Source organism: Coffea eugenioides, chromosome 3, assembly GCF_003713205.1.
Source record: "Coffea eugenioides isolate CCC68of chromosome 3, Ceug_1.0, whole genome shotgun sequence".
NCBI lineage: Eukaryota > Viridiplantae > Streptophyta > Magnoliopsida > Gentianales > Rubiaceae > Coffea > Coffea eugenioides.
The window spans coordinates 45,346,100-45,370,188 of NC_040037.1; the positions used below are offsets into that span (position 1 = coordinate 45,346,100).

Sequence of the window (24,089 nt, forward strand, 5' to 3'; positions counted from 1 at the left end):
TATTCTCCAGAACCGTAGGCCCTTTAATTTCTTTTCCACTTCTGAGGGTCATGGCACTCACGTTCTTTGGGTTAACTTCAGGCTGAGATGAAAGTCTTCCTTGGACTTGGGATTCTAGGCGGTTAATTGCTATCACCATCTGACTCACCTGACTCTGCATTACTTGCACCTGTCCTAGTTGATTCCTCATACTTTGTATGTCAGAATCCGTCTTTTGTTGATTAGCAATTAATTGTTTCATCATTTCTTCCAGAGACGGACCTGGCATGGATGATGGTTGTTGAGACTCTTGTTGTTAAAAATCCATTGGCCTGGTCGCATAATTAAAATTGGAATCATCCCACCATCCTTGATCATACCCATTTGAATAAGGGTCATACCACGTTTGATATTGAGGTGAAAAATCTCCAAAAGTATCGATTGAAGCACTTAAGCCATCTTAAAATGCACGGTATATGTCAGTTGAACGATCTGAGGCAAAATAACTTTCACAATTTGCAACAGCCAACTGATCATTAGAAAAAGCATGAGTCTCATAACTCCTTTCAGGAATAAAGTCCAGTTTATCATCAAAATACGGAATGTTAGCAGCCATAAACTATATAAAAAAATAAGAGAAAAATAAATAAAAAAATGAAAACAAGATGAACTCAAAAAGAAACAAATTAATCTGGCACCAGTCCCAGGCAACGGTGCCAAAAATTGACAGGGTGTCGAGCCTGTGCAATAATAATTACCTACTCAAGAAAAATACAAATTTTGTATATAGCGGTGAGCAGGGTCGAGTCCACAAGGATTAGGGATAATTCGTTTCTTCTAGAGTTCAGTGCATGGGGGATTTTTGGAAAATATAAAATAACTAATTAACTAACTAATGAAACATCTAATAGAAATAAACAATAATTAATCAATAACCAATATGACTCTAGCCGAAGGTGCAACTTTTCAGACACGGTCCATTCAACTGATCATCGATACAAAGATAATTCAATTACTCATTACTAGATTGGTTATAGTTGTCATACACGCGATGAACAACCAGCCTTTCCTTAATTTCTCGATAGTTAAGGTATGGCTGTTAATTATTTCTCTAATCAAGAAATAACCCTAGGTACGACCATAGGATTTAATTACTCAATTGCATTAATAATTAGAAAAGCCCAACCCTAACCAACAAACACGCTACAAGGGTTTGTTTAAATTAGATCATACGTTTCTCTAACATGAAATCAATCACGCTAGTCGCCACTAGTATTAATCGATTGCATAATTACGGATTCAATCAATTAATTTGGCAGTAGATCATTAGGTTAATTCGAATATCGGGCCTTTGACATTCAAATAACATAACAAGTATAAGCAATTAAATCAGGAAACGTACAAATACTAATGAACAAAAGAAATAAATAAAATTAATTCGATCTCACAGATATTTGGAACCGCGCCTTCAAGTTGGCCTTCGACTAGATGACAGGCTTAGCCACGCCGCATAAATAAATCTCCACGCAAATTAATTGATTGCAAAGGCATCACGTTTTTCACTAGAAAACAGGAGTAAAAGATGTTTTTCCCATTGGGAAATATTGTCGAGCACCTCGTGCGCATGAAAAGGAAAAAAGAAAGAAAAACTAAAACTAAAGCTATGCTAAAACTATGCTGCAAACTCCGCCCCCCCACAGCCTCTGTACGGTTGTCCCCTTAAAAGCCAAAAGAAAATTGACTAACCCTTCCTTTGTGGTCCCTACCGAATTTAGAGTCAAAGTACAAGAAAGTCCAAAGGCCTCTGAATGTTTCCTCTTTTCTAGTCAAAAACTACAATACTGAAAACATTTCTAAAGGAAATGCCATTCGTCTCTAGCCTTCCGTGGGCCAGGCTTGTGAGGCTTTCTTTTGGAGTCTCCCAAATTTACGTCCAAAAGTCCCTCTTTTTTTTGTAGTTGTCTGCTCCATTCCCTGAAATTAAGTCCAGATACCAAATATAAGTAGATATCAATAATTACCACAATATTTGACAGGGACAAAAGGGGAAATTAATAATAAAATTGCTAACAAATAATACCCTATCAAGTGTCCTTATAAGCATGTCAGGAAAAGCCATTTTTGTTGTAGTGTTTTCTAAAATAGTAGTGCTAATGGAGAGAGTTTTCATGACAAAAAGGACGACTTTTCATGACAAGGTGGAGCTGCTATCCTAGTTAGGACACCATTCCTGACAATAGAAAGGCCTTTGTCATAATAGAACATATTTTTCCTGTCAAACAAAAAATTGTCATAAATAACTGACTTTTCATGACAAACTGAGCCGTCGTCGTAAAAACTTTGTCACGAAAAAGTCTTTTTTTTGTGGTGATCTCACATAGTTTAAAGTAAACGGTTCATGCTCTATGTTTTTAAATTGAATTTTCTGAACTTTATTGTTTAAAGCTTGTTTGTTTAAGAAAATCCTTGAATGAGTATGTTTATGTTATATTTCTTCCATTATGAAATAATATGGCTCTATTAAGTGTTCGAAATGTTTTTCCAACTATATATTTACATAAATTTTTTGTTACCGGATTACTGTTGATGGGACCAGTCCCAACCTCCTATGATATGAACATATGACCGACCTAGTTGGGTGAACAACTAAGATCCCATGACCCTCTGGCTAGACAAGCATTCGGGATTGGATATCTTAGTGATCATTGAAGGTTGTGTTTTATCTTGAACTTAGTAATGATACAGATTTTGTATCAATGTGAAAAAGAATTTGATATGTATTGGATTTGTTGACTACATGCTATTGATAGAATGCCAATATTATTTAGAAAGAATTATGCTATGCAAGCGTAATTAGGTCAGAAGAGGAGCATATAAACTATGTATTTTGCAAATTGTGGCTCATGCCTTTCGTTAATAATCGTAGAGTTAAATCTTTTCTTGCGTGATGCGGATAGGATGAGTTTTTTTGTTTGTCTTTGTTTTTTTTTTTTGACTTTCAAACCGTGGGTTCTATTATATGCAAGATTTTTTGATTGATTGAAAAAGTAAATAAGAGGCATCGGTCTATAATTTTATAACCTTCAATTTAGGTTGGATAGTTAGGATATCATTTGGTTGTATTCGAATTTTAAATGTTGGAATTTTCTCCATTTATGTTTCAATTTGTAAGTTGAAAGTTTTAGATCACTTAGGTGTTCATACGCCTTGTCCTCTTGTGGATCTGAGGCTTGACAACTATTGTATTTTCTTATTCTTTTTATACTCCTTAACATGAAGTGGTTGGTTGCTTAATTTGTTATATAGAATTACAATTGAAGCATTGGACTTTTGGTTATCCTCAAGTTTTATATTTCTTGGGAGTCAGTCTAAATTATAATTTTTTTTGGTTTCTTAATTTTGGGTTCGCTTTGTCATATTTCAAATTATTTTCTACTTTGAGAAAATTATAATCTATGACTGGTTGACGAGGTTCACCCAGAACTCTAGTTTTATTTAATAACTTCCTTGTTAATTGTAAGTATACAGGTCGTTTTATAGTATAAGGAAGTTAAGGTCAATCCCTCGAGGAGCACTCGCAATTACTAGAACTTTTTCCTACTTTGTTATCTAGACAAGCAACAATAATAAGAATTGAAAGCTACTTTAGATACTAATGTGTAACAGCTACAAGTTTAAGGGATGAACTCAACTAACACACAAGCTCTAGGATATGAAATCAACCAAGTGTTCTTATCTGTAGTTCAAATGAGTGATAAATGCTATACTACTTGTCTTGCTAAGGGTTCATTCACAAATGGTATCAAAAACTCGATTTCACGACTAATCGATTGTCTCTTATACATGTATTTTCCGACTTTTCATGGTGAAACAACAAGTATGGTGCCATTAAATTCAAGAATGTACTAAAACCCACTTAGTGTCAACACTATTTTTGTGTGCTAAAACATTAAGTTCCATCTAAGCCGGTTCCATCATTATCTACCAACTTTCATCGATAAATAACAAAAAATAATTTGTAAATGGTGATCAAACATTCACAAATGATCAAGCAAGTTTAGATGACCTAGCAAATACAAAGAGTAACATTCATCTACTTATTCAAACCAAGATCAAGAAACACATAGGTGTCATCCACCTCTAGAACAAATATCTTAGCTAGACATGAAGAATAAACACATAAAGCTTAGATTTTTTATGAATCCCAACATATATCCAACGAAATAAAGAGAAAGGGAGAAGAAAATGCTTATTTGATTGAAGGAACAAGGATCTCCAAGTTCTAATTTTTCCTTTGTCTTCCAAATGCCAATATTACATCAAGAATTCATCAGAAGTTTTGTTAAAAGTCCTATTCTATTCTATTCTAGAGAGAGAGTTCTAGTCTAAGAAACTGCTTTCTATCTTCTATTCTATTTTTCTTGATGACCCAACAAAAGTGCTTTTCTCTTCTTCAAGAAGTTTCCTCCAAAAAGTCTTCATCCACATTTTCTCGACACAATTTGATATTGAGATGATATAAAGTTGCAAAAAGGTAACAAAAGTTGATGTTTTAGACCCAAAAAGTAATCGTTAAAATGTGCCAACTGTCACAGAGGAAAAGGCTGAAAAGTTGACTGCACGTTGTACAAGTTGCGCAACTTGGAAATTTTTTCCGCTCCAGTATCCAATGCGGTATTGGAAACAAATTTCACAATCCGGTGCTGTATAATGCTGACCATCCTTTCTTCTGAAAACTCTCTAATTAGTATCTAGCGCGATATTCGGCTTGACTCCTTTTTTCTGGTGCCATATATTTGCCTTCCTGTTAAAGCAAATTTAATCATATAAATGTGCCCACTTTCGTGCAATTTTTCAAACTTTACTTATTACATCAACTAGTTATCACCTAATCATCAAAATAGCCATTCTTATTGTGAGAACCCGTAATTTGCATTTTCTAGGTTTTCGCATTTTTCATGGCTTGTTTTCTGCATTTTCGTGATTAGGAAAAATTCTAGATATTGTTAAGGAGCAGATATAGTTTTTAGATGATATTTCTAGTATCGAATAGGTTTTGAGAAATTAAGAGCGTATACTGGATGTGGGATCCACTAGTGCGAAAAGTTCGGAAAAATTCGGCCAACTAGGTTAAGTTTTGAATACTGGAATTAAATTACCGGGTGTTATGAGATATTTAGAGGTTGCCAAGTGGATAGGTGTGAGAGAGAAAAAAGTTAGGCAAACCATTAATGCAAGTGACATGTGTCACTTAGAGATTAAATTCTACTTTTGACTTACTATTCATGCTTTTACCATTTTACCAAAATAACTCAAAAATTTGACCCAAAAATTCCCACAAATATCAAGCTCATAGCCGGCCCTCATTAGAGAGAAAAGAAAAGAAAAGCTCTTCCAAAATTTGATCCAAACTTGCTCAATCTTCCACTCCTACCGTTTAATTTTGGTTTTGCTCCACAAAACTCCTCCACTTGGTGATTTTAAAGTGATTGGTGAAGTTGTTTGAAAAGCTAAGGTGACCAATAGCTCTCTCTCTCTTGTTTTAAAGGTAAGTTGTGAAGAACCACCATCCTCCTTTAATTGATGCTTAAATCATGCTTAGTGGTTGTATGAGATGCAAATTTATGGGTTATTTCTTGATTTGTGGTTGAAATGATGAAGTTTTATTATTTTTGGGGATTTTTCTGTTTTAATATAAGCATGATTGTGTGGCTATCTATGATGATTGGAAATGGTCTATATTGACTCTAGGAGGTGGGAAAAGTGATTAATTGCAACCAATTTCTGTTTTGGAAGAAAATTGAAAAACCTAGGGTTCTTAAGGGAGCATTCTGTCCGAATTTTTAGGTCCTAGATAGAGGCCGAATTGGCCTTAGCTCAAAACATGAAAGTTGTAGGAATGACATTTTAAAGGTGCCTACAAAATTTCAGGTCAATCGGAGTAGTGTGGAATGAGAAAAGTCGAAATTACTATTGCTGTTCTGGTTTTACCCGAATGTAAGAATTGCGCCTGTAATTGGTTGTTTTGGTCAGGATTGCTTCCGAATTGGTTGTTGAGGTCTTCTGATGAAATGTAACCCTGTTTCTTAGCTTTCAGCTGGTTTTGGAATTTCTGGATTTGGACTTGGATAGCCTGATTTATGATGTTTCCGCTAGAATGCGTTTTGTGAATCTGTTTTTCCGGTTCTGGTGTAGTTTCTTGCATGTTTGACCTAGTTACCCTCGAAACTGGACTGAGTGGCCTTCTTCAATATTGTAGCCTCTTATGTCCTGAATATATCTGCAAAATTTCCGGTCAAACGGATCTGTGTAGCTCGAGTTATAACCAAAACACTCGCACCTGTTTTGTACCCTGAAATTGTGTACGTTTTGAATTTCAGCCTCTGACCGTGCATTTTTCGGTTTTGATCCTGTACGATCTGGGTGTCGACTCCTTCATAAGAAATGTAGATCTTGGTTTTAGCTTCGAAACGGTATAAAGTACGTCGAATTCCGAGTTCCGTAGCTTCCGTTATGACCAAAACAAGATTGATCGTCAGAACTGCCTTTGATCTGGACAGTTCTGACGGGTACTTTGGCACTCAATTTTCGTTCTGTTCTGAATGGATTCAGGTCTTGACCAAAACATCAAAGTTTTAGCCTTATGTCTCAGATTTCAAATGCCTTTGGAATTTTCTGATTTCGATTTGTGAGCTGGGAGTTATGGTCCAGCCAACATACCCTGTTCGTCACTCTAAAGTGCGAATTTCTTGAACGATTTTCCATACTTTCGACCTATTTCTGTTCAGATCCGGACTTAGGTGTCTTCATGAAAATAGTAGCCCTTCCTCTTAGCTTCGTAACGGTACCTCATGTACCTTGATCCGACATTCCTAGGCTAACTTTTGATCAAAACGGTTTGAGAAGGCAGATTTGACCATTTCCGTTTGCCGTTCCGCGCGGGCGCGTGCACCCGTTTTGCCGTTTCCGCACTTGCATGTGCCGATTTTGCCGTTTTGCTTGTTTTAAGTATGTTAGTAGCCGTTTGTGATATATTGTGACACAATCTTCAATTTCAGACGTTGGTGAGCTAGGTGGAGCCGGTGGGGCCTACTAGCTACTCCTCGCGGCACGAATTTCATACTTTTGCTCTTTTGTTCGTTGTGTAAGTATTCAGGCCGCTCTTATGTGTTAGTTGCTTATGTGTTTTGATATGTATGAAAAGGGTACCTAGGCGAGGGTGTACTTTATCGCACTCGACCTAAACCCTAATTTACGCACACATTTGTATATGGCATATGTATATGAATCATTTTGGAACTAAACCCCTTGAGCTTGTGGCTCGGGGTGACTTTTGAATAATTTTGTGAAGTTTGTGAGTTTGGGGTTGATCTTCCGACCGAGATGGACTATTCGAGCCGGTCAGGGCTTGGTCGAAGCCAGTCCAACTTAGTCTGAGGTCACCAAGTTTGTGAATCCGGTTCACCGAGAATGTGGACCAAGTTTGTGACCCGAGCTTGTGATTCAAGCTCAAGTTTGTGATTTCGTTCGCCCGGGCAAGTTTGTGAGGTGGCTGGCCAGTGAGGGTGATAAGGTGTTCGGTGGGTGTACAAGGGAAGTTTCTACGGACCTTATTTATGGTCGACGGAGTGTCGACAGGAGATCACGCATGGCAAATGACTTGGCTTTGGAGCCACCTGTATCCTTATTATGTGATGTTACTTTTCTGCTTTTGCTTTACTCTTACTGTGCAATTGTTGTTACGTGAGATTTACGCTTTTGCCCCTGTTTACTTACTAAGCATATAGCTTACCCCTTTCCTTTTTTTTTCCTTAACAGGGGCCGACGCGGGGACTTTTGACACATACACTAGTATAGTTAGGTTTGATTGTAACAGTCGGACAGTTAGGAGGTTTGTTTTGGTTTTGGTGGTTTGTATAAGAACCCTCCATAGGGTCTACCTTCTGCTGGTTGTTATTCTAATGTATTAGAGTGGTTTGACTCGATACTTTTGAAGATGTAAATAGAACTATTTTGGCGTTAGATATCTTGTGAATAGTATGCCTGTAGGTTTATTTAATTTTATTGTTTTAAAATTTTGAGTCCCGGCGAGAGCTGGGCAGGCGGCCCGCCGAACCCTTTGGTTCGCCTTAGGGGGAGGTGGGGCCGTCACACTTATCATCATTTTAAACCCAATTCCACCACAATCCAATCAAAATATATACGAAACACTAGGCAAAATATATACTTGTCATTGGTACAATTGTTCAAGTCCCATGATTTGGCTAGCAAGGAACAACAATTTAGTGTGCTTAGATAGAAGATTATTTCATCAACTATACACCAATATCAAAAAACAGATTTGAAGAGATACAACTATGAATAATAAAGAAAATTAAGATAAAAATCATTGTAGCCCTAAGAACGTTTGCCATTAGTGCGGATTTTAATGAAATCATGATGTTTTATAAAAAAAAATGAGATTATTTAAAATAATTAGAGTAGTACATTTTTTATGTGATACATGCGAGTTAAAAAGATAGCCAGGAGGGGTGAAATAATGTTTGGATAAGTTTGATGCCCAACCACATTCATCAAGAGTAATATTTTCCTTAGTGGCTAGTTAGTCAAGAGTACACTTTGCCAATTTATAAAAAAATTAGGTCGTAGAAAATTGAACTCAATCTTTTGAGTCAATTTTGCTTTTTTACAAGGCAAATGTAAGTATCTTTTGGACTCTACAATTTGTTTTCCAGTTACAATAATATTTCTATAACCTAATTTATTTTATTCTACAGGCAGGGGGAGGAAGGGAGGGGGATTCTAAAGAGATTATATAAAAGATTAGCAGATATACGAACCTAATTAGATTAAAGGGATGCTCTGATATCTCCTTTATATTTTTTTTCACTGTAAGTGATACTCAAGCCTCCGACCCACAATCAAAAGAGGAATTTAGTCCATTTTTGGTGGCCACTAGCTTAATGGTTATCTTTTGGACTCTACATGCTTGACTACATTTTTGAATCTTCTCGTGACTAGAAGTGATGTAGACGTACTGAAACGATTGAATCTACATCATCTGAAAAACAAAAAACAAAAAACAAAAATAAGTAAAAACAAAAGTCGCCTAATATTTGTGATAGTCTACTCATCATTCGAAGATAGACAACATTATAATACCATCATTCTTCGTGGAGGATTTCTTGGTTAAAATTTCAAATACCATATAATTTTTCTTACTACCATCAACTCCTGCTTTAAGGGAGAACAACTGGATATCAAACGAATGAAACACCTATATACCCTAAAATTAACCTAAATCAAGTTGAAACTTGTACTATCTACATACAAGTTAAAAATGACCTACAACAAGCTGGAAATATTCTAGTAATGCAATGAACATCTATCTTTTTCATTGTTAATTAGATGAAGGCCTAAGTAGGGCTGCATACGTATTGAACGACTTGCGATCGGATAAGGTTGCATACAAATCGAGTTGCTCGTGAGCCGATTGTGAGCAGTTTGAATCAAAACTTAACTCCAGTTCGATTAACACCGAACTTGAGTCGAGTTGAAGCTGACCAAGTCGAATTCGAGTTAAAAATACTTAACTCGTTAGTTCGCGAGCCAGTTATTTTTTATTTTAATAGTGAAATTACATATATATTCCTAATATTTTATTATATTTTAAGAAAATTTATTATTTTATTTATTTTTTAAAAATAAAATAATTATTTTTTTTTATTTTTTTAAGCTCGAGTTAAAGTTCAATTCGACTTGAATTTGAGATCGACCTCAAATTCAACCTTAACATCGAGAGATCGTCGAGTTTGAGTTTGGTAAAACTAAGTTGAGAATTAGATCGATTAGGTTAAAACTTGACTCGATTCGATTCGTTTGCAATCTTAGGGTTAAGAGACTAATGCTTTTTTAAGTCGTGCAAGTTAACAGGACCCAAAATGTTAACATTTTTAAAGATTAAACTTATATCAGAAAAGTATTTAAGTGTAAAAGGGCAATACATGTAAATACATATAATCATATGAGACTTTATCTCCATTATACCAATTCGCATTAAGCTCCGGTTAAAAGGATCTTACTTTTAATTGCATTCCTTCATACACTGGTACGTGCACTAGTAAATGATTGGTCATAGCGGCAAATAATGATATTGCAAAGAATGTACTTATGGAGTTATGGTAATAGTGTTATAGTTATTGTGACATTTTATCCCATAGAGCACAAGGATGAAAGAAAAAAATTGGGGATAAGGGATGTGAGCCAATTTTATCTTATCAAAAATGAGTTAGTATTTCTATTTACTTATAGTAAACTATTGTATTTTAACCAAAAAGGCCAATTTATTCTCTAATAATGTCCAAGCATCATCACCAACCTCCTCTCAATCTACGTCTGATTTACGCGCCCATCTTAACCCTTCACATGACAAATTTCCACGAGTGCATCTCACACACTCCACTGAAGTTTGAACCCCAAGAACCACCATCGTCCCCGTCAGTTTACAAAAATAGAAAAGAATACCTCAAAATTACAAATACAAGGAAAATGACAAAAAAATCATGTCTCCGTTTTTGGTTAGTTTTTGGCGGGTTTCGCTCCACAGTTCACACTTCTCACGCTCGTCCTATAGCCATATTATTACAGCCAACTAAAGCTTTTTACTGCTTTAAAACTTTTCAAAATTTCATCAAAATCCCGAATTTGTGAATTTTCCCTTTTTCTCTCTATCAAAAACCCTAGACGTGGAAAAAATATCGCATCTACGGCTACCAAAAAATGTGAAGGGTGGGCGGAGAAATTGGCCTATTTTTTCTTTTTTGGGAGTGAAATTTGATCTTTTTCAACAGGAAAAATTGGTTTTTTGGTGGAATCTTCAAAACCCTGAAAAATTTGAGTAGGGTTTAGTGATTTAGGATTTGCTTGAGGGAAATCTCTCATTTTTGAGGTACCTTGATTTTTTGAATGAAGTACTTGCTTTCGATTCGTAAATTGATGCTCTTTTTCTTCTGGGGTTGTGAAACGTTTTTTGTTTTTAGCATTTTTCATTTGTTTATGTAATGATCGAATGCTGCTGATGGGGTTTTTTGCGCATTTCTTTTTGGTGCACATGGGCTCTGTTTGGGTGATCGAGATGTGTTGAATTTCTGTATAACAGAGTAAAACTCTGTTTTGGCTGAATATTTTATTCTTTTCCCCTTTCTGGGGTTTGGGAATTTGTTCCGTTTCCTTTTTTGATAGATATATTTTTTATATATTAAGTGATTATCCAATTCTGTTAGTAGGGTTTTCCAGTTTTTTTGGTGAAGAGTAAAGACTCTGTTTTGATTGTGGAAATGTTGTCAATGGATGAGAATTACTCCCTCCCCTTTTCCCAAGTCCTTTTCTTCTGCTTACATTTGGGGTTTAATCTATTTGTCACTTGAGAACCAAATAAATTGATAGGTAATAGAGTGTGAAATTTATTCATGCTTTATTCTTGTTGACAATTTTTTGCATTACTTTAAGGACCGATTTCTCATTCTCATTGCTAACTTCCTAAAGAAGATGGATTTTTGCTCTATTGTTTTTACCATTTTTTTATGTTTACTTCTAATTTTTTTTGCTTTTGGTTTTGGTGGGACAGAGATTTTCTGGTGGGTGGTTCCTTTTCTGATCATTCTTTGTAATGAATACTTATTGATTGGGGAATAGACTGCCAAGGTACTGAAACCATGTAAAGAGCATGCGAAAGCTTTCCTTTTCTTGGCTTGGTACTATGAAACATGAACAATTTGAATTCATTTGATGGGCTTACCTGTTAGTTTCCCTTGTACTCATTTTTTTTTTTTTGTTTCGTCTTATTGGTTTGAACTGGTATAGTTGCATTCTGCAGTGAACCTGCTCGATTGACATGTGGTTTCTGTTCTATGCCATGTTAGATTGACAATGTCTCCTAGAAGAGATAAAAGAATTGACAGTAGGAGGGATTCAGAGTTGGAAGAGCTGAAGTACAGGTATTACAAGGAACTAAGAGATGAAAAGGTCAGAATCCGAGGTTCTGGAAATTATTTAAGGTGTCCATACTGTCCAGATTGTAGACGGAAAGAATATGATTTCAAGGAGCTCATGAGGCATTCTTGTCGCATTGGTAGAGAGTCAAAGAGTTCTAGTTTTAGAGAAAAAGCTAGGCATTTGGGACTGCTTAAATACTTGCAACGGATTGAAGACACAGCAGAGCCGCATTCGAATGGAAGAAGCCCAGAACAGATATACAGCTGTAAAGACGTTATGAGCACATCATCCCCACGACTTCACAAAATTGTGCATTTGGAAAGCGGTAAAACCATTGGAGCCAGAAGATCCTCTGGTGAAAGAAATAGTGTAGAAATAGATGAATACATTGAAGATGTTGTCTTGTCAGCTGAAAGAACTGAAAATGTGGAGACTGACCCTGCTAGTAGGGCCAAATCAGTTGCAGCACCTGGAAAAAGTACTTTTCCAAGTATGCCACCTGTATCCCTTGCTACATCTTGTGAACCATCTACTCGCAATGCCAAAGAAGATCTTATTGTTTGGCCTTGGATGGCTGTGGTTGCAAACATTCCAGTTGAGCTTAAGAATGGTAAGTATGTTGCTGAAAGTGGTAGAAAGCTGAGAGAGGAGTGGATAAGTAAAGGATATAACCCTGTGAGAGTCCATCCACTATGGAATTTCAAGGGTCACACTGGGTTTGCCATAGTAGAATTCAATAGGGATTGGGATGGATTCAAAAATGCTATAACATTTGAGAAGGCTTTTGAAGTGGATCTACATGGGAAGAGAGATTGGTATGCAAAAAAGCACAAAAATAGTGGGCTGTTTGCTTGGATTGCACGATATGAGGAGTATCATTTGAAGGGGCTCATTGGAGATTATCTCCGGAGAAATGGAGATCTGAAGACTGTCTCAGACATACAAATAGAAGATAAAAGGAAAGACACCCAGCTTGTGTGCAGCTTGACTAATGAACTGGAAGTTAAAAATCAGAAATGCGAAGATATGAAAAAAAAGATAAGCAGGACTGAAATTCTCATGGGAAATGTAATGAAGCAAAAAGAAGATATGATTGAAGGTCATTATGAAAGTATGTATTTCTGAATGCCTATGTCCCATACTTGATTTATATAGCTTTCGTTATACTGTCATTTTACAAGACTCAAATTTAAGAAAATTGTCAGTTCTATGTTTCATTATGCAGTTGTGTGATTGGAGTTCAACTACATTATTTTTCTTTTGTTGACTAGAGATGAAAAAGATGCAGCAGGACCATTGTGAGCAGCTCCAACATGTTGTCAGTGAGCACGAGAAGAGTACATTAGCCTTAGAAGCTAGGAGACGTGAGCTTCAAATGCGGGAGAAAGAGTTGAAGTACCGCCAAGCTTTAAATGAAAGTGAGAAAAAGAAGCTTGATGAGCAGCAGGAAATGGTATGTAATCATGTTCTTGTACAGTCTATTGCTTTTCAGTTTTGAGTGATATGAAGTTTGACCATACATGCTCGTTGGTTTCAAAAGCTATTTTGGGTTTTTAAGAATGAAAGTTATTTCCTAGTGTAATAGTTTATTCAACTTTTGAAATGACGAAAAGTAAAGATGGTTGTAATGTGCAGAATGAGAGGGCAATTTTGGAGCAAAAGAAGGCAGATGAGAAAATGTGGAAGTTGGCTGAAGACCAAAAGGTGCTTTATGCTTTTGCTGCATTAGGATGCCTTACAAAGAGACGAAAGAAATAAAGAAAAATTCAGTAGGATTTCAACAAGATTGGTGCTTTATTTAATTAATTTGTTTTGCTGTGCAGAGAGAGAAGGAAGAGCTTCATAAACGGATAATTGATTTGGAGGCTAAACTTGATCAAAAGCAAAAGCTTGAGTTGGAAATAGAGTGCCTGAAGGGCACTGCAGAAGTAATGAAGCACATGGGTGAAGAAGGTGACAAGGAAGCTGAGAACAATATGAATTCAATTGAATTAGAGCTCAAAGAGAAGGAAGAGGAACTTGATGCTTTGGAGGCAATAAATCAAGCTCTCATTGTCAAGGAGAGGAAGACCAATGACGAAGTGCAGGAAGCACGCAAGGAGCTAATAAATGTATGACTTATTTACTATTCTTCTTTAAATCCTACCCTCTGTTGCTCAGTTATATGTCTATAAATGGTTTTCTTTATCCAACCATGCCTGATATTTTACTTTAAGAATGTATTTATCTTCCTGTAATTACATGAGGGATAATATGGATTAAGAAGACCAGAATTGTATATAGCTATGTGCCTATAAATATGTCAATTTCTGTACCCTTTAGTATTACAGGAAATTTTCTCCTTGAGGCAATCTGTGTTTTCAGAATAGAATTCTCCTTATGGAAGAAGTATTTAGAGATAAGAATATATGCCCATTTTAATTCGTATGCTTCAGTATTTTCTATCCTTTTCTTTATAGATAAGTTTGACTAGATGAGATAATTATTGAATTGAAGGGTTTAAGTGAATAAAAACAGAAGAATTTGCTGCAAATCCAAGGAGTATACAATTATGTTTGGCCACTCTGCTAGATATAATAACTAAATACCACAGGAAGAGATTTCTGAGTTTCTTTTCCTTTGTCTTCTTTGTGTTGTGCTTGGGATTAGTCAAATGATCAGGCTCTACGGTTCTAAAAAAAATGTTATTGGTAAGATTACACTTCTACTTTATTCCAGTCCAATGAGTGCTAATCTAATTGCAGATGGTGAAATGCCTTTCCATTATTCATGCAATAATTGCATGAAATGCCTTTCTATGGCATCCTTTTAATCAAGCTAAAAGAAATGGGGGAGTACAAAAGGTAAACATGTTAGTGTACACTGGCAGTTTCCATTTTTTTCTTTTTTCTTTTGGCCGTTTCCTTTTCTTGTCCCTTGTATCACATAAGTGTTATTTCTGCAGTTATTTTAGATCAGAAAACAGTTGAATAAGAAGGTGGTGTGGACTGGTGCGTTGTGGGTCCCCTTTAGAAACTCAAATCTTGATGTAGGGCTAGTATGATGGTGGTCTCTATTTGATGGCTACTGGGTGAATCTGTACTTAAGTGATGTTTGCCTAAATGCAGACTGCAACATCAAATCCTTGCATCCTCAAGAACAATTCATAAGAAAAACATTCTCAAGTTGAATCTGTGGTTGTTAGAGGAGACTACATAAAAATAATTCTTGACTTCAATGTTTAGGTGTATCTAAGCTAATAGTTAGACTCTGATTCTAAGAGGATATTAAAATCCTAGTGTTATTCATCAAGAATCAGCTAAATTTTCCAACAGGAGCTGCAGAATACCAACATCCCTTTAATGTGAAAACTTGTAAAACACTTACAAACCATGATCCTAAACTAAGATTAATGCTTATGCTTTACTTTTTGTTAAGATTAGCTGATAGTTGCACAGTGTGTGTGCATGGATGGATGTTGTCTCTTCTGTTAGACAAATATTTGGCATTAGACTACTTTGTTTGGTTTGAAATGGACTATGAAAAAAAAAGCAAACGAGAAGTGTGAAGCAGTGTGATGCTCAAATATTTGCAAGAGCTAATTGGTCGTCAACCACATATATTGTGTAGGGGTTGAAAGATAGCCGTGCATTTATACATGTCAAGAGAATGGGAGAGCTGGATGAGAAGCCATTTCACAGTGCTGCTGAGAGAAAATTTTCGCACACTGAAGCAGCTGAGAAAGCAATTGAATTGTGTTCCTTGTGGGAAGATAACCTTAGGGATCCAAGCTGGCATCCATACAGGGTCATCATTGATGGAGAAAATGCCAAGGTATGTGTGGTTTAATAGCCAATTCGAGATGTATCTAATCTCTGTTATTCCTGCACAGCACCTCTTAAAGGCGACTTGACGTGCTGCTTACCTGCCGGAATGTTGGTTTACAGATTGACTTTGAGTTGGTTATGGTTTATTTCCTTACCTTTAATATTGGCTGTTGCAATTGAATCTATGATTCACTCATATTTAATCACCATTTCCATTGCCTATGGAAGAGAGAACATTTGGCACCCTTCGCTTCCAGTTTGTGGACATATTTATGTTTACTTACTCATGGATGCATTTAAATTACAATTCTTTTGTTTATAATTTGATCTGTCCTTTACTGTAATTTTATGAATTTTCACCTGTGGAATTTATTGTTGAGAATATACAGGGTTTAGGAAAATTTTAGTTGCCGATTTACCTTTAGAATATAAGAATGTATGTAAACCTACCTGTACATCACATCAAATATTAGTGTTTGAATTAAACTATTGCTTTCTTTCACTCCTTATGAATAAACATATGCCTCGTCTATGTACCCCATCTTAAACCTGTATTTTCTGGAAAAAGCAATAATTATTTAATGAAAATAATCTCTTCAAGTTGCTCCTTATATCTTTTGGGAGTAACTTAACAGCATCCACGATGTGTTGCTTTAAATATTTCAAAAGAAATTCAAGTGTTAAGGACATCCTTAGTTTTGGTTAATGTGATGGTAGTCATGCCCCCATTTAGTTTTTAGGAACGAAGGGTGGGGAAAACCTCTGTTATTGACTGTTTCACATTGCAGTGAACTCCGAATTTGCTCTTCAGACCTTTGCCTAGTTTAGTTGTTGAATCATCTTATTTGTCTTTCCATGTGCTTCACACGAGGGGGGAAAAACACATGCCCGGGGGGGGGGGGGGGTGGTTTTTTGCTTTGAAAAATAAAATGCATCTATTGATGTGTTTGTACACATGAACCCACTGAACTAAGTTTCTCAGCTTGTTACAGTGAATCATTTAACTGATCAAGGTACATAGGCTGATTGCTGAACGTTTTCATGAAACGTTGTTCCTTTTATTTAAATCAACATCTTCATAAGCTCTTAATAGCGACCAAAATATGGTGTTAATTGCAGCAAACAGATTCATGAATTGACCATGGGTTGCGCATATATTTGGCGTTCAGTTAGATAAATTAAATGTTTTCATGGTTCACTGAAGAACCCTCCAGAAGGATTTGTAACAGATTCCAGCATGATGTAACACAATCCCCTCTGACCAAGTAATGTATACAGGAATAGGAGATTGAGGAATGGATTTAATTTTGTGGAGGAGGGGAGTGGAAGGAGAAAAGAGACTGTAGGCTTTAATTCTCCCCTTGTTAGTATCAGGGAATTAACGTTGTTTTTCGAATAATAATTTTCCTGATTATGTGTATGTTTTAAATACATTATTGTTTTAAATGACGTCATAAATTTCATATACATTTATTTTGCACTTGGATTTTCTTGCTATGGGAAGAACAACCTAAGTCTGCTGAGGCAATCCTCTTTGCCTTTCGGTTTTCCTAACTTGGTTGATTTCATTGAATCTGATCATGCAGGAAATAATTGATGAGAATGACGAAAAGTTGAATAGTCTAAAGGATGAATACGGTGACGAAGTGTACCAGGCTGTTGTTAAAGCTCTAGATGAAATGAATGAGTACAATCCTAGTGGAAGATATCCTCTGCCTGAACTATGGAATTTAAAAGCAGGAAGAACAGCATCTTTAAGAGAGGGAGTGGAGCACATATTAAAACTCTGGAAGGTTAACAAGCGCAAGAGAGCTACGTACACTTGAGGAGATATGGATATTCATTTTGGGCTTTTTGTTTCTGTTTAATGCACATTGAACGAATGGATAGGAAGAAGAGATAGACTGTAAGGGGGAACGCTGAACATTGGCTAAAAATTTCAATATCATGTTAGAGACTAATTTTCAGTTGCTAAATGGTTAATGCTTTGATTGCAGTTTCTTGTGTGGGGTTTTTCTAATTTTTGAATCCGATTGAATTGCTATCTTGCTTTGTTTTTAGGATAATACTCAAAAATGCCCTTGTGTAATGAGTTTTAATTTACTTCCCTATAGAATTATAAGATTATCTAATGTAATTATAAGGAAAAGATGTTGAATTTTGCATGTCTATACCTGTTATTTGATAAATAATTATAATAATAATAATTTTATCACTATGATATGATACTTTTGATAGTATTTTATTTATGGATTTAGATTTATATGAATAATTGAATACTATCAAAAAGTATCAAAAGTAAAATATTATTTTATTCAGAGTACTTTTGATAAAATAATTATTATAAAAAATATTAACTAATATTTGATAGTATCCACTAATTTAATTAGTAAGAATTAAATATTTGATCAATATTGAATCATATTTAGGGCTAATTTAATTAGTAAGAATTGATCACTTCCTTGTAAAATATCGTATATTCGAATTCAGTTGTTAATATGACGATTGTATTGATAAGTGATCAATAAGAACCTCAGACATATGGTCCTAGTGATACGCAATCAAAAATATTTGGATAAGCTAATTTTCATAAACCACCATGTGATTTCCAATAGTTGATGGCTGACAAAGCTAATTTTCCACGATTGTCACCAACAAATAACACCATCATTCTAAAGTTGAAGTAATGATGCGTATACATCCTCAACTTGAATGCATGATACAATGTTCCTTTCCCTAAACATCACCTTAAGACTGATCAAATGCTAAAATGATTTCTCTTTTAATCATGATATGATTTTGGCAAACTTTCTTTCCAGTCCCTTTCTTTTCTTTCCTTTTCTCACCTTCCAAAAGCTGTATGAGCAATCCAAATCGGTTTTAGGTTGTCAATCATGCTCCCTTTCGAAGTAATATATACTGACATTGCAGCAAGACTACAACAAAAAAAAAATAATCAAGTACATATTACCTACATATTACCTCAGAAAAGACAAAAAAAAAAAAAAGTACATATTACCTAGCTATTACTGAGTTGTGACGTTTACAATCAAGCTGCAGTAAAGGTTGTCGACAAATGGTCAAATGTTACTGGAAAATGATTCAACCCTCAATCAAATAGCCCAAACTAAAAAGAAATGCTTTTAAAGAGAACAGCAAGGCCCTACATAAAAAATAAAATAAAATTTGTGGAACAGCCTGGTTTATACCTCAGTCAAAATTATACAAAACTAGCAACAGTAACATGCAATATATTTTAGTTTGAATTTTCTCCTTGAGGATTAGGTTTTGGGTAAGTCAATCTATCGGCATTGTGCCTTAAAAAATAAATAGAAAAAATCTATTGGCATTATACGTCATACATCTGCCCTGTCCACACATAAGCTGACACAAAGCTTTGTACACTTGTTCCGCAATTTAAGAAATCAAGATTTCTAAGGCCTTATTCCTCCTGTTGATTGCCTAGAAAACAATAACCATAGTTCTATTACCGTCACATTAGACACTGAAACATGTAATGCAATTGGATTCTCAATTTTTCCACAACAGAGGCCAAAAATAACACAAACTGCACATAATTAACCCAAGGATGTGTTTAATATTAAAAAAGTGGCACGAAAACCTCAAAAATAGAAAACAAAAAGGATACAGTACAACAATAGAAAAACCGTTTTGTCTTATATAGAAAATGACGAAAGAACGGTAGATTTTCAATAAAAGATCATGGGGCCTGTTTGACAAATGAGTTTTTGGTCAAGTTTGTCTCCCACCAATTTTTTTAACAATGTCAAATAGATGCCAAATAGTGTCTTACATAAGTAAAACTTGAAAGACATTGTCAAATAGATGCCTAATGAAACTATGTAATCATTCAATACAATATCTCATCAAACTATATACGCCACACTCAATGAGCTTCATACTCAGTGAAATCTTAGTTGTCGCACCTGCACCGCTCCACACCGCTAACAACAGGTTGCATCTGTTTTCCACATTTGTAGCAGAATCCCGTATGACACCTGTATAAAGAATTTAACAAGCTTGAAGAGAATTAATAAGCGAAACAGGAGGCAAAATTGCAGACCATGAAATTTTCAGGTAGGGACCTATATATACATACTTAATTGACTGTGATAAAGAAACTTGAGGTAAAAAATATTTCTTTTTTATACTTGATAGCGTGAAATCTGGCAAAACCAAGCTAAAAACAAGTTAACTGAATCACAGAAAGTGAAACAAGAGACCTGTACCTTGCTTCCTTCATCTATACATGCAAATATAATATTTCAATAGAAAAAAGTAAACCAAAGAGATTGGCAGTTAATAATTTCATGACTAGTACCAGTGCCCATCTGCAATTTCTCCTTGAAACATTTATTGCATCAAATTCTCAAAGAAGTATATGATTCCTCTACAATACTTGAAACTTTAACGACAATTACAAGACAAATTTGTCACTAGGAATTATTTGTAGAATACCAGCTGCATTGCCAATTTATCAGTATCAGTGCATTGAGAACTTGCTACAATTTAGAAACAGTAACCTATTTGTGAAGAATATTAGCACCAGCATCGGTTATTTACAAAATTGTCATAATTCAATATGCATGGTTTCCCTTTAATTTTATTCTATAAATTTGCACATCAAAGCATGCTTATATGTTTACTTTATGCTTATATGTTTACTTCAATTTGGCCAAGCTAGACTGACTGTAAATCTAAGAAGCTCAGGCCACTTTGTCCAAGTTAAAGTACTATGAATTATCTGGTATACATTAATGTTTGTATACGTGACTAGTACCAAAAAAAAAAATCTTATTTGGACTGTAGACAAAGAAAATTTATTTAATTTATTTTAGTCAAGATTTATTTAAATTAAATCGATCTTGATTAAATTAAATTAAATTATAGAAGTCCATCATGTTTTGGACTGGCAAATTGGGCCAATATTATATGGATTATGGACTACTAAATCAAATTAAATTCATATGCCCATTTAAGTTGGAGTGAATTAATCGATTTATTAATTCACCATGAGCCATTTGGATTGGCCCACTATTTAAACCCAAGTGAAATGAGTTTCTTAACTTACAAGTTACCCACAATACAGGAGGATTCCGGAGGGTTTTCTTGAAGACCTAACCTACATATTTTGGCTATAAATAAAGGTCTTCCCTCAAGGCAAAAAAAATAGAAAAATCCCGAACATTCGGAGAAACTCTGTCAAATTCTTTCAAGAGCTTTCTTCCTCAAATCCAAGTCCAAGTCAAGTCAAACAAATCCTCCTGCTATCGGTGTTGAAGACTTGAAGTTCCAAGTGTTTGACGCCGTCATCAAATCAATCGTTTTCTACACCGAAATTGTAGGAAACACCCATTCGATTGAAGAACAAGTCTTTTCGACCCTTCAATTGAAGTTATTCGAAGAAAAGAATCAGGGGATTAAATTCTTTGATTTAAGAATTTTTAGAGATTGTAACCCGCTTATTGTTTAATTTAATAAATTTGATATTTGTGCAAGTTTTCTTGTCTTTTATTTTAGGCAACACAATTTGTGCTTACATGGACAACTAAGCAAATTTTTTTTTAATGAGTAAATATTTAATTTTATAGGTTCTTATTCACATCAAACATATTTGCTTTCTATACTGACCTTGCATACAAGATTAAAGCAAAACAAGGGCGGTTCTATGTTTCACTGAACAACAAAACTGGATTGGGGATCGATCAATGGGAGTGAATTTTGATGAAGTTTGATTGATCTTGGCAATGCATCAAGCGAAGTTAAAACATCTCTCGAACAGCCAGAAAAACAAAGAGAAGCACTAAAAGAAAAAAAAAAAGAACTAAAATGCATATAGGACCAATCAACAAGAAATGAAAGCATCTTTCACATGGCCAATAAAAACAGGGTGAAACACCAAAAATAAGAATATGAGAAATCAAATACCTGCATCTCATAAAGCTGCAGCCTTTAATGCGCTCAACATGATTGTGGCATCCGGGGCACTTAGTCCATCTCTGAGCCTTCACAAGCTCTTCAAATAAGATATCATTTTCATGTTCCTGGGATCCCTTTGCATGCATCTCCTCACATACATTCCATGGAAGAATACAATCGAAACAGAAGAATTTCTTGCACATTGGACATTCTGATTTCCTCAGATTTTCCTGACAACATTCATCAAGGATCAGCTCTGAGCAATCGGGATTCGGGCAGTAGCATTTTCTTAACCCTGTGACAGCATTTTCACAAAGCAGAACACACCATCTCGTAAAGAGTTTTTTTGCGATGATTTTTTCGCATTCAAATTGATCCAACTGTTCCATGCATCCTACTTGAGGGCATGTTATGTTGAGAACTTTTCCATCAACCTTTGCAGCAATATAATTCTCAATACATCTATCTCTGCCGCTAAATACCCTTGTTTTTTGGATCTTCCTCGCGCATATTTGACAAGTAGGAGCCTTAACATTTTTTTCAGCATTTTCACCTTTTCTTCTTCTTCTATTTTCCTCTTTAAGCTCCGTGTAACTCCTCTCCATTGAACAAAGTAAAACTCATAGTACCTAGAAAAATTAATACAAGATTCTTAATAAATGTGGCTCAGATTTTCTAAAGAATGCATAGGAATAAATGCAAAATTATGTACTATTTGTTCTGATGATTATGTCAGTGGAAGTATAAGAATTCTGCACATGATTTAAACCCTAAACCCTAAATTTCTTCATGGCTGATGAGTAGCAATATAAACAGAGATTTTTCTAAACCCTTCTGGACAAAGATTACCTCTGAAAGTCTAATCCTCCATTCGAATGTAATCAGAGCTGAAATCACCGTCTCTTTTCTTCCCTTATCTTCAGACAGGTTTAACCTTTTCTCCTTCCATACTCAATGGACTTCTACATTTATTATTCTTCGAGTTGAAAAATACATGTGAATACCATGATTAATAACAAAGGAAAAATGTAATTTTGGTCCTAAAGTTTCTCAAAGTAGCGATACTAGTCCCCAAAAGTTGCCCTAACGTAAATCTGGTCCCTAATGATTTCAATTTGAAGTATATTTAGAACAATTGACTTATTTTTATCAATTCTTACTGAAATATTGGCAAGTGCAGTAATGTGTTTTGCTTTAATGTTCCCAAAGTTTAACTTTTCACTGGCCAAAAAAATACTTTAGTATGAGCAACTATGACCCCAATGTTGACATCTATGGAAAAATTACAAGAATCGAAGTGGATCCATTTATTGAAGGTTTCCGATCATTCATTTTTTTTAATTCTTAGAGATATGTTGCTTCATGATTCTTCGGATTATCTTGAATTGTCCAAAATTTTCTTTTGTCTCCAAAGCTTTGACTGCTTTTTTGAGGGCACAGTTTTGGTCTCAATTTTTTTTTTTTTGGAGGAGAAGGGAAAAGAAAGAAGGTCTGGATTGGAAATGATTATGGGGATGCCCCAATGTGTGTTTTTTTTTAATATATTTATGTTAATGTCTCTTTTATTTTCTCTCTTAGATTCATTTAATGCGTGTGTTTATGAAATTAATTAATCATTAATGTCAATAAATTGTTGCTTAATTTTTTAAACGAAAATTTTCAGCATGGGACACGTGACCGCATTCGGTGCTATTCGAGTAGGAATTGAGAAAAAGCAGCCAATTGCCTTAAATGTGCTTCAAATTTGAAACACTTAGGGCTAAATTTGCTTTGCCCCAAACTTTGGGGACTAGTGTCACTATTCTGTCAAACTTTGAGGATCAAAACTACATTTTACTCTAATAACAAAAGGTAACATTTTGTTGTGGCAAATTTTAGTGGGAAGCGGCTGACTTCCAGCATCACCATTAAGGTGATGACCACTGGACCAAATGGCCAGTGGCGGTGCGTATCCTATTTACTTCTTTAATTAAACTATGTAGATCTTGAGTACGGGTGGGTGACTTTTACTGTATTTATATCACCATTTAGGGTAAAAGGCTTCGTCCATTAACCACTGACGGGTATTTTACATACGTACAAGTTAAAAAACCGAATTACACCCGTTCACTGCAAGTATACAGATCAACTAGTAGTTTAGGGTATATATCGGGTCGATCCCACAGGGAAGAGTGAACAATTACCGGTATTACTAAAGTTTCTCTATTATTTAGACTATCAATGAATGATAAGAAATTTAACCTACTGCACTTATACAAGAAATTAACAAATAAAAGCTCCTTAGGTTGTGGTATCCCTAACTACTCATGCAAGTGTTATATTTGGATCATTGAATACTACATCTAGGCTAATTATGGTGTAATTTCCTTA

At 35.2% G+C, this 24,089-nt stretch overlaps 2 protein-coding genes across 3 annotated transcripts; one reads left to right on the top strand and one right to left on the bottom strand.

Annotated features, from left to right (window-relative positions):
- The first annotated feature begins 10,645 nt into the window (after window positions 1–10,645).
- On the top strand, window positions 10,646–17,781 carry LOC113767024 (protein INVOLVED IN DE NOVO 2-like). Of its 2 annotated transcripts, none has more exons than XM_027311195.1 (7): window positions 10,646–10,927; window positions 11,901–13,084; window positions 13,245–13,426; window positions 13,609–13,677; window positions 13,797–14,084; window positions 15,583–15,786; window positions 17,366–17,781. In XM_027311195.1, the coding sequence occupies exons 2-7, from the start codon at window positions 11,908–11,910 to the stop codon at window positions 17,603–17,605; spliced, it is 2,160 nt and encodes a 719-aa protein (XP_027166996.1). In that variant the 5' UTR covers window positions 10,646–10,927; window positions 11,901–11,907; the 3' UTR covers window positions 17,606–17,781. The 2 variants fall into 2 exon arrangements, with proteins under 2 accessions (XP_027166996.1, XP_027166997.1); XM_027311196.1 differs by lacking the exon at window positions 10,646–10,927 and adding an exon at window positions 11,667–11,682.
- A 1,932-nt stretch (window positions 17,782–19,713) lies between these two features.
- On the bottom strand, window positions 19,714–22,324 carry LOC113766744 (probable E3 ubiquitin-protein ligase RNF217). Its single transcript, XM_027310900.1, has 2 exons — window positions 21,729–22,324; window positions 19,714–19,798 (listed from the first exon to the last, which is right to left on the bottom strand). The coding sequence occupies exons 1-2, from the start codon at window positions 22,322–22,324 to the stop codon at window positions 19,714–19,716; spliced, it is 681 nt and encodes a 226-aa protein (XP_027166701.1).
- Between the last annotated feature and the right edge of the window lie 1,765 nt (window positions 22,325–24,089).